This window comes from Engraulis encrasicolus, chromosome 24, assembly GCF_034702125.1.
Source record: "Engraulis encrasicolus isolate BLACKSEA-1 chromosome 24, IST_EnEncr_1.0, whole genome shotgun sequence".
In the NCBI taxonomy this organism is placed as follows: Eukaryota; Metazoa; Chordata; class Actinopteri; order Clupeiformes; family Engraulidae; genus Engraulis; species Engraulis encrasicolus.
In genome coordinates this window covers 13,370,677-13,382,100 of record NC_085880.1, presented here as the reverse complement: position 1 = coordinate 13,382,100, position 11,424 = coordinate 13,370,677, and the positions used below count along the sequence as shown (strand labels likewise).

The window sequence follows — 11,424 nt, the reverse complement described above, 5'->3', positions numbered from 1 at the left end:
TACTGTTGCCAGCCGTGTGAATTGGGATTTTAAAAAAATGGTTTCATTATTTCATGCATTCTGCTCCACACCTCTCAGATTCCTGAGACTTTTGTGTGCAGATGAAATGGAGAGTTTTACAGGCAGGTAGTCATATTTGCTTGTGATGTTTGTATTGCTGTCTGTATTGCCTTTATATTTCAATACAAAGGAAATAATACAATACATGTCCGGAAGTTCGGAACACCATTCTATGCACCCAAACATTTAATTAAATATTTACTGTAAGTCAATATTCAATTAAATATTATGGAGCATGAAGAAGTTTTGTGGACATTTATTATTGTCTTCTGTTTGGCCCAGCACCTGTGTCACTGGTGTGTGCACATTCTCTGTTTTTTTTATTTTTTATTTCAATACATTCAGGTAACCAGTTGATTCAAGCACACTCAGTACAGTTAGATGTGGTGGAGGATGAGTGAAACGGGCGCTAGTGGAATCACTCCCTGTATGCAATATCCACTATAATGAATGTCACACCGGGCTTTCCCCTCTTCTGTGCTTGTGTCCCCAAGTGCTGCCGGAATCATTGCCTAGCCCCTCATGGTTATTGAGTGGGATTTAATGATTAACAGCTGCACCCATTGGAAGTGGGTGGGGGGTTATTGGGTGGCAATGATTTTCAAATAACTTCTTTTTATCTGACAAGATGAAACAAAATGTGCATTTTTATGTTCCTGTTCCTCTGAATTTTGATAATCATCATTATAATAAATATTGTTTTTTTTTTTTCACTTGGCTTCTTTTTCTATTTCTTCACGCATGTGATCATTCATAACCTACATGTGATAGAATCACTATTGTGTCTCAGGAAGCAAAGTCAAGTCAAAACAAGTTCATAGTATGTGGCAACACTGCCGATCTGTCTGAAGAGCCCTAAGCTCAGAGTGAAGGGTTATGGGTCGTCATTGCAGATATGTGACATCAGGCTGAATGAGCTGGGTGGGTGTGTGTTTATGACCAGTGGGTCCACGTGAGACCAATAGTGACTAAGGGTTGTGTGTGTGTGTGTGTGTGTGTGTGTGTGTGTGTGTGTGTGTGTGTGTGTGTGTGTGTGTGTGTGTGTGTGTGTGTGTGTGTGTGTGTGTGTGTGTGTGTGTGTGTGTGTGTGTGTGTGTGTGTGTGTGTGCACCCAATAGTGTAGAAAACATGAAAGAGGGAAAGACAAAGAACATGGGTCACGTAAAGCCTTCTGAATGAGCTTTCTGAGTGTTTTATGTAACAGACCTTGACACGCACAGTAAAAGTCACACCAAAGGATCAGCAAAAAAAAAAACGCACTATGCAAGCACTCCTACATAGGCTGTGGGACTGCTGCTGTATGTATGCTGTGTGTCATTAGCAACCATCAATAGTATGAGGACATTTTATCAGTCCATGTTTGGGTTCCTAGGAGATTTGAGAATTTCTAACATTAAAGTATGAATTGGTAATGGTATTTTCCTGGATTGTCCTGATTTTTATGGTCTGCCCAGGTAAATGGAATAATTCTCCCGTTTTTTTTTTAATATAATGCACGTCTTCATATTACGAAAAATGAAAAAAGGAAAAACCGCAACACCGATGCTCCCATTTACTTCATTTTAATGTGACGTTTCGGGCCACCCTGGCCCTTCCTCAGACATAAACAGGTGATTGTGCAGCTGACCCTTAAATTACAAATTACATACCACGTGAGCATGACATCACAGATATTTTCATTGCTATATTTACATATTGACACATTTATAAATTAAACAGTGTAATCTGTGCAAGTTCTCCATATATATAGTGCAAGAGATTCAACATACATATATACATATAATACAAAATACAAAGTTCACGTCATGTCCGTGGTTCACATAGATCAATACAAACATTTTATGCATATTTAAAATAGTTTTCTTTTCTTTACTTTTCGCTGTATTAAGAGTCCAACTTTAGTGTTCATTTTGTGTTGAGGACAGTATCAAAATAGTTTTTCTTTCCTTTATGCCATGAACGTCTTCATATTACCCCATTGAAATAAACACATATCATTAATGTTTCACGTTCAATGTGTCCCGGTTTTTTACCACTGAAATGTGGCAACCCTAAAGTGACTACACCTAAATTGATTTTTATGTATAATTTGTATTATCTTTGTGGCATGCACTGCTATCATTTGTCATTTGTCATGTGTCCAGTTCGCTTTTGGGCACAGGTGGTGTGGTAGTCATCATATAGCCTCCTTATCACTGCACTCTACACCCATGGGGTTTTCCTTCTTATCACAATATTTATTGGTATTAGTGGAAAGTGCAGATTTATCATAGATTTGTCAAGTCACGTACCCTTGGGAGTGGATTTTGTCCAATCCTAATATGTCTTTTTCAAAACGCAACACAACTAAAGCATCTTTTTTAATAGTGCCCTACACTGCTACATAATATTGCCAAAATCAACCTGCCTTGTCTCACATATCCTTACCCATATGGTTCAATATGATATGGGTCTATTTACAGCTATTACAGCTTCAACTCATCTGGGAAGCCGGTCCACAAGGTTGAGGAGTGTGTTTATGGGAATTTTTAACCATTCTTCCAAAAGCACATTGGTGATGTCACAAACTGATGTTGGTCAAGAAGACCTGGGGCTCTCAGTCTCTGCTCTAATTCATCCCAAAGGTGTTCTATTGGGTTCCGGTTAGGACTCTGTGTATATGTAAACCATATGTAAAGAGATGGAGGCATTCTTGTTTTCTTTCTGAATCACAAACTAAAAAAATTTTCAACAGCAGCACATTAAAACGAATGACTATGCTAATACGTGGAAGTCGAATGTGAAGCCTCGCACAGAGACACACACTACTAGTGACTTCTACTGCCAGGCATTCCCATAGCTAGCATCACCCTCTGATTGGGTACTTCAGATGGCCCCTTTATGGAAGCGTTTTTGTTCTGTCGCCATTATTTCTCTCTGTCTGTCTGTCTGTCTGTCTCTCTCTCTCTTTCTTTCTCTCTCTCTCTCTCTCTCTCTCTCTCTCTCTCTCTCTCTCTCTCTCTCTCTCTCTCTCTCTCTTTCTCTCATTCTCTCTTGCTCTTGTCCTTTTTGTCCTTTTTCTTCTTTTCTTTTTCCCCCTGATGTGGATGAACATGACTTGCATGTGTAAGTGGTTGCCTAACAAGCATGGAGCAGCAGAGAGGGTAGAAGTGTGTGTGCATGAAAGAGTGTGTGTGTGTGTGTGTGTTGTTGTGCCTCCGCTAATTGTCCGGCCCACCTCAGTCAGCTATTCTTCCTTTTTCCTGCCCCTCCTCCTCAGCCTACCCCCTTTTCCAACAGGAAGAGCCCCTCACAAACCCCCTCACTGCACCCCCTCTCTTCACGCCTCGTCCTGATTCACCCTGAAGCACATGCGCAGACACTCTCTCTCACACACACACACATACACACACACACTGCGACAGAGAGGACACCCCCGCATGCTCACATGCCTCTGTGGACTTTAAACTGGCTAGGTTATGAAAAGTGGACATCAGTGCATGACAAAGCAAGAAGTAGCTCTCCCCTGTGGGACATCAGAGGAGGAAAGGGGCTGGACACTGGTGATTAGTGTTAGGAGGGAGAGGAAGAGAGAGAAGGAGAGAGAGAGAGAGACCGCCTTCCATGCCCATTTGTTTATATAGAAAAGGAAGGATCTGGATGTGTTTAAGGCTCCATAGGGCTATGCACTCTCCCTGGCTGAAGGCAGTCTTTGCTTCTGGATTGCCTTACAACCAGAGATAGCTCCTATCACTGACAGAGATTAAGCATTAACAGACACTCTGACAAGTGTACACAGACAGACACCAAGGGATCTGCCCCGCATGAAGTTTTGAACTGGTGAATGTGCACGTGAGTGTTTGTGTGTGCATGTGTATGTGTCCAGGAAGAAGCAGTTTTATGGCACACAGACTACAGCTGAATATCAGCTTGTGGATCACAAATAAGGAACTGTAGAGGAACAGCGGAGGAGCGTTGGAGGACATCTGGATCTGGATTCTCTGGAGCATCAGCTAAGTTCCCGAGGAGACGAAGGGGAGCAGAGGCAACCATGTCGTCTCCTGTCCTGGACGAGTACTGTGGCTCAGTCTTCTGGGTGAGTTGACCTGAAGTGGTAGATGTACTGTAGGTTAAAGCCTGCACATCCAAAAACTTCGGTCCTGGGAGCGGGACAACCAAACGACAAAATGAAAAATGAAAAAAGTCTGCTTCAATTTCTTTGCGTAACACTTCTGAGGGTTTTCACCCAAAACGTTATTTATTTATTTTTAAAGTTGGAGCAGAAAAATCCTGGTTGAAGCTGACTTTTTTCTTTTTTTACCTTGAGTGGTGGCATGCCAGGGTTTGGGACAGGCACTCTTTATCTGTTAAGTTTTCTTGATTTCATTACACAGTAAAAAAAAATGCAATCTTAATTGAACATTTAGAAAGTACTCTAAATACACTCCAGATTGTGTTAATTCAACTCTTGAGGTGTTGAATTAACACTGCATTTGTTGCTGTGTACCCCTGTCTCTATAAAACAGAGTGAACAAACAAGAACACCAATTTTAAACGGAAAGATTGAATTGGTGTTTATTACTCTAAGTAATGTTTGTGTCGGAAGCTAATCTGTGGCAGAGGTCATCAAAATAATTAATAACCAGTATTTCCGATCATTACAACTCAAAGTGCAACTCTGGTACATAGCCTACATATGTCATACAACTCAGCCTTGTGTAATCACGTGTACACAGCAAAGCATGTTAATAACATCCACCCTATTTCTTCATTCATGATACATTCAGTGACACACTTTGACAGAGCCTTTGATCACATGTTCGTTTCATCGCTTTAAATTAAATATCTAGAAGGATGAATGCCTTCAGATTCAGTGGGAATGTTTGCTTGACCCCCAGCACAGTTAACAAGAATACATTTCCATTACATTACATCACACTTAGCTGATGCTATTCAAAGCAACTTTAAGTTATTTCACAGGGTATTGTTTATAGTCCAAAGAGACCAAAGAGAAGTTTCATGTAGGCATGACGATGACGTGTGTTCTATTCTATTCTATTCTATTCTATTCTATTCTATTCTATTCTATTCTATTCTATTCTTTTCTATTCTATTCTATTCTGTTCTGTTCTGTTCTGTTGTGGTCCTCTACCTCTCGGTTCAGAATGCCTCATACCTGGACCGGCCCGACCCAGACCTGCCGGTGTGTCTGGAACAGACGGTTCTGGTGTGGATCCCGCTTGGGTTCCTGTGGCTCAGCAGCACCTGGAACCTGGTAGCACTCTGCAAGAACAAAGCCCCAGCACGGAACCTCTCCAAGCTCTATCTCAGCAAGCAGGTGAGCAGCGGGACGGGAAGTGTATTCTATTTCCAAACACTTTCTCCTCCTTGAACACACACGTGTCTCTTGACATCTGGTTGGCATTAGTTGTTTTTTTTTTCTCTTAAGTGCGGAAAATCTGGGGTAATATTTAGGCCTACTGCTATGTTACGTGAATACATTCACAAATTCACAAAAGCCGACTGTCTTTGTACCGGCAGTTAAATGTTTGATTTCAAATGTTTTTTTTTACTGTGATGGCTAAGGACTTTCTGATTGCTGTTGTTTTTCTTTGACCACACCCTGTTTGTCTATGTGTTAACATCCCTGTGTAGATCCTTGCTGGACTTCTATTTCTAACATCTGTGGCAGGCCTTGGTGTCACGCTCGGGGAGGATTTTGGGCCCAACAGTGATTCTGAGACCAGTGGGAGGAATGCAACAGTCTATTACGCCAACCCTGCGTTATTCGCTGTCTCATGGGTAAGCCAGACTAGACGATCCATTAAAAACAAAACAAAGAGAAAAACATTTAATCCATACAATAGTGGCATTAGCGTTGCACCACCCTGATGTGGTTTACTACTAAAATGTCATTAATCCACATGCCATAATGACTAAACTCGCTTTGCCAGATCCAAAGGTATCAGAAGCCAATGTAAAAATAAATTAATGGTGTAAGTGCAACACTTGCACATGATATTACATAGCTGTTACACCATTTACTTTATTGTACCTAATGAGATAGATAGAGACTGTGTTGTTACTGAAAAAAACACTAAAAACCTAACAAGAACCCACCACAAATTTGATCCAACCAGTGCTGATCGAAAGACAAATACACAGTTCTACTGGTTACTCAGATAAGTTACTTGTTGGTGTTGGGAGGAAACTGTGTTTCTTTTTTTAACTTTCACTTTTGACACCTCTGGCCAAATATTGGTGATGAGACTGTAATGACATGCCTATGACACCGGCGTCAAGTAAAATGTGAAAAAAAAATCATTTAATCCATACAATAGTGCCATCAGCTGTCCCTGACATCTAGCACTACGAAATTGTCCTTGACCCACATGCCGTAATGATGACTAAACTGACTTTGGTAGATCCTGGTGATGCTCCGGCATGAGAATATTCAGCATAGCGTAAGCAATAGTGCCATTAGCTGTCGTTGCACCACCCTGACATGTGGTACTACACAAATGTCATTGACCCACATGTTGACGATGACTAAACTGACTTTGGTAGGTCGTAGTGATGCTTCGGCATTCGATAGGGGTGGAAAGTAACTAATTACATTTACTCAAGTATTGTACTTGAGTAGCTTTTATGAGTACTTTGTACTTTTTAAGTAGTTTTTAAAATGAATACTTTTACTTGTACTTAAGTACATTTTGACCCAAGTACTTTACTCAGTTACACTGGAACCTGGCCTGAGTACTGAGTAAAACAATAGACAAAATGGCATGCAAAATAATGCCACAACCTGCCGGAAATGAAAGGTTATGCAGGATGGCACACAGCATTTCCACTATTTTACTATCTTGGATCAATGTATTGGATGGTGGCTTGTGCCAAGCAAGATATAGAGGATATGAGGATGATATTCAAGAAAAAGAAACATTTCATTATCGAGAGGAAAGCTAATTAAAAGTAACTAAGTACTTTTACTCAAATTACATTTTAAGTTAAGTACTTCTTACTTTTACTTCAGTAGATTTTGAGATAGGTACTTTTACTTTTACTTGAGATTAAGGCAAAGTAAAGATACTTTTACTTGAGTACAGATTTTCTGTACTATTTCCACCTCTGGCATTCGAATATTTGGCATAAGCATTAGCTGTCGTTGCAGCAACCTGACATGTGCTACTACTAAAACGTCATTGACCCACATGTGGTAATGATGACTAAACTGACTTTGGCAGATCCTGGTGATGCTCCGGCATGAGAATATCCGGCGTAAGCCCATGGCGGTGGACTCGGGATCGCTCTTCCTCTTCTGGCTGCTGCAGGTGGTGTGTGGCGTCTTCGCCTTTCAGACAGTCCTGCGCAAGGCCCTGTCAGAGGTGAGCACACACGCACTCATGCACACACCTATGCATGGACGCACGCAAGCACCCGTGTGCACATCTACGCATGCACGCGTAGACACACACACACACACACACACACACACACACACACACACACACACACACACACACACACACACACACACACACACACACACACACACACACACACACACACACACACACACACACACACACATATGTAAGACCCTGGCAGAAGTCAGCACACACACAAATACACACACACAAACAAACACACATTGTCAAGATTCACCCTGAAACACATGCACACGCACATGCACACGCACACGCACACGCACACGCACACGCACACGCACACTCTCTCTTTCTCTTTCTCTCTCTCTCTCTCTCTCTCTCTCTCTCTCTCTCTCTCTCTCTCTCTCTCTCTCTCTCTCTCTCTCTCTCTCTCTTCTCTCTCTCTCTCTGTCTCTCTCTCACACAGACACAGACACACACACAATCTCACTCAATCTCACACACAGACACTTCCTTTCAAGCATTGCTTCTCAAGGCCCTGGCAGAGATGAGGAGAGGGTTCATAGTGTGAAATGTCAAACAATAAAGCAACCACTCTTCATAACGTTCTACAGGCGCACCCTTAACTGCCTGTGAAAACACATGACTATTCACACACACACACACACACACACACACACACACACACACACACACACACACACACACACACACACACACACACACACACACACACACACACACACACACACACACACACACACACACACACACACACACACACTTACCTACGTGTATACGGACCACTCCCTGAAATGCTTGTCAATATTGTTCCTCCCGGCAGGAGGGCATCTCAGATCTGCCTCTCGTCTGCCTCTTCTACATCGGCTATGGCCTGCAGGTCATCTCCATGGTCTTTGCCGGCATAGCCGACGTGCCGCCCGAGGCCCAGGACATGGCCAAGAAGGTGAGAGTAAACTGTGCACCGTAAAAAAGGTTATTTTCTACTTAATGTTCGGCGTCATACACATGACATGGTGACCAGAGGTGGAAAGAGTACAGAAAATGTGTACTCAAGTAAAAGTATCTTTACTTTGCCTAAATTCTACTCAAGTACAAGTAAAAGTACCTATCTAAAAATCTACTCAAGTAAAAGTAAAAAGTACTTCACTTAAAATGTAATTTGAGTAAAAAGTACTTAGTTACTTTTAATTAGCTTTCCTCTTGAGAATGTCATGTTTATTTTTCTTGAATATCGTCCTCTATAACCTCCATCTCTTGCTTGGCACCAGCCATCATCCAATACATTGACACAAGAGAGTAAAATAGTGGAAATACTGTGTGCCATCCTGCACAATCTTTCATTTACGGCGGATTGTGGCATTATTGTGCATGGCATTTTGTCTCTCAGTCATTTTTTTTACTCAGTACTCAGGCCAGGTTCCAGTGTAATTGAGTAAAGTATTTGGGTCAAAATGTACTCAAGTACAAGTAAAAGTATTAATTTAAAATTTTACTTAAAAAGTACAAAGTATTCATGAAAGCTACTCAAGTACAATATTGAGTAAAAGTAATAAGTTACTTTTCCACCCCTGATGGTGACATTGTCATAATATTGTCAAAACAGTGTCAGGACACAATGTCAGAAATGATTTATGGTCATGAATAGTTGACATTGTTTGGGCTGTCTTTACCATAATCGAATGTCACTTAATGACAACAGTCATAAGAAATTGACATAATGTTTATGCATACACGTGTCATAAACATTATGTGAATGTCTTATGACTGTTGTCATTGTGACTGTGTTATGACACTGTTAGGGCGCTGTTATGTCATACATATGACGCTGGTGTCAAGTTTTGATATGCAGATTTTAAAACTCTGTTTAGGTGTAAATAGAAGGCCAAAACCAAGGCGTTTTCAAAAAGATCCATATGCGTGTAAACAGCTTCTAAGGGGAAAAGAACCGCGCAGTCTTCACAGTACACTGGCAGGTTTCTCTGGTGCTACTGGACTGTAACCAAGCTCGGCATGTGTATAGGTCAAAGACGTTTGTTTTGGGCTCAGACATCAGGTGGCACAATGCCATCTTATGCCCATAAATTAATTAATAATTGGTGGTTGATATGCTGCAATGAATATGCTTCTTAGATGGTCCACTAAAAACAAACAAACCAGAAAAAAAATCTATTCAATAGTGGCACTGGATGTTGTGCCGCCCTGACGTGTGCTACTGCTGAAATGTCACTGACCCGTATACTACTGTCCTGCGATGCTTTGGCATTGAAACATTCATTAACAGTGAAAAATGCACTGTGTATATTCATCTCTTCCCCCTGTAGAATCCCGAGGTGGGAGCAGCCAGCGTCAGTCGGATCACATTTAACTGGTTCAACAGGTATGTGACCCTGCTAATGATTGTTTCATTTCAGGGGGCAAACTGGAGATAACACAGATAAACAAACGGGAGGGATGGACCCTTCCTGGGTCTCATTCTACTAACAGGGGAACTTGTATGGGTTTCTAATCTATGTGTAATTCGCACTAAAGAACCAAACAGATGGGTACAGTACTAATGTGTTTATGTATTATATTGCATTAGGCAGCATATTAGACAAACAGAGTGCAATTTAATTGCATTTAAATGTTAAGCGGCAGCGGCAGAGAGCATCAGCAAAGCCATGAATGCCCCAAATGGCACCTCCATACATCTGATACCAGCACTCAGTGTATTGTCCTGTAGCTCATTATTAACGTAGGTGGTGACACTGAATGCACTTCAGTACTTAAGTGACACAGACACATCATCATTTCTAACATCACCACCTGTGAAGTGAAGAGCTCTTCTTTGTTTTGTGCTTCTCTGTAAAATCATTTAGTGTTGTCTGAATTTGACAAGTAAAATTACATGCATTGTATCAGCTAGTGCACATTTCCATCCATGGTACACATAGGCTGATTTGATTCATACACACTGATTCTGTCATTCAGCACAGCACAGAACAACACAACACAACACAACACAACACAACACAACACAACACAACACAACACAACACAACACCTATAGAGTGTATTTAATAATGTCCACTGGCTTTGTGGTTCTTCAGCATGGTCTTCAAGGGCTATAAGAAGCCGCTGGTGCAGGAGGATCTGTGGGATCTGAATAAGAAGGACTCCACACGCCAAATCTTGGACATGTTCGAGCTGGTGATGGTGAAGGAACTGGCCAAGGCACGCGTCAGGTTCCAGAAGGAGATGAGGAAGTGGAAGGCCAAACAGAGAGAAGAGCCACACGCTAACGGACTGGCCAAAGGAGTCAGCCAAGATGTACTAGTCATGGTGAGACATGGCATGGCATTACCCTACGTTACACTTATTCGAGGCTATAATATAAAGTGAATTACAGTTTTTTTATGTACAGGGTATTGGTTACAGCTATACGTATAAATGGCCATCTGGGTACTTTGCTTGTGAATGTGCCTTAAGCCCCTTTTTGGGGGAAAACAAACCGAATGTCTCATTAACTTACATGCTACATCGGCTAGCCTAAATGAATACAGTCCATGCTTCAGCCACGGATGTTTGGCTATATTATTTGAACAGCCGACAACACAACACGTCTTCGGCATGTTGAGTGTGAACAACGCTAGTCTACAGGTCCTTGTCTTTCATTTATTCTTTCTCAAAACCACCCATTGACTTGCGTTGGCTTTCCCCCCAATGTTTTCCCCCAAAAAAGGGCGTAACGCACATGGCACATAACATCACGCCGTTTATGCGTATTGTAGCAACTTGATATTAGGTTCCTACTCAAGATCATTTAACTCATTGGCTGCCAGCCATTTTCATAAAAGAGTAACCCAGAGTGCCAGAGATTTTTCAGCATTTTGGGTGTTTTTTGGAGGCTCACAGAAAATTGAGTTCTGTGTCTATGTCAACACCATACCTATCAAAACACAGATTAGACGCTCATCTGTCATCAGAAAAAAAA

The 11,424-nt window shown here is 41.5% G+C and overlaps 1 protein-coding gene across 2 annotated transcripts in view; it reads left to right on the top strand.

Annotated features, from left to right (window-relative positions):
• Positions 1-3,908: 3,908 nt before the first annotated feature.
• Positions 3,909-11,424, top strand: part of abcc2 (ATP-binding cassette, sub-family C (CFTR/MRP), member 2) — a 67,195-nt gene continuing 59,679 nt past the window's right edge. For both annotated transcript variants that reach the window (XM_063191525.1, XM_063191524.1), the window contains exons 1-7: positions 3,909-4,135; positions 5,204-5,377; positions 5,695-5,841; positions 7,284-7,424; positions 8,272-8,394; positions 9,773-9,828; positions 10,541-10,772. In XM_063191525.1, coding sequence (XP_063047595.1) covers positions 4,091-4,135; positions 5,204-5,377; positions 5,695-5,841; positions 7,284-7,424; positions 8,272-8,394; positions 9,773-9,828; positions 10,541-10,772 — 918 coding nt within the window. In that variant the 5' untranslated portion in view covers positions 3,909-4,090. The remainder of the gene's footprint in view (positions 4,136-5,203; positions 5,378-5,694; positions 5,842-7,283; positions 7,425-8,271; positions 8,395-9,772; positions 9,829-10,540; positions 10,773-11,424) is intronic.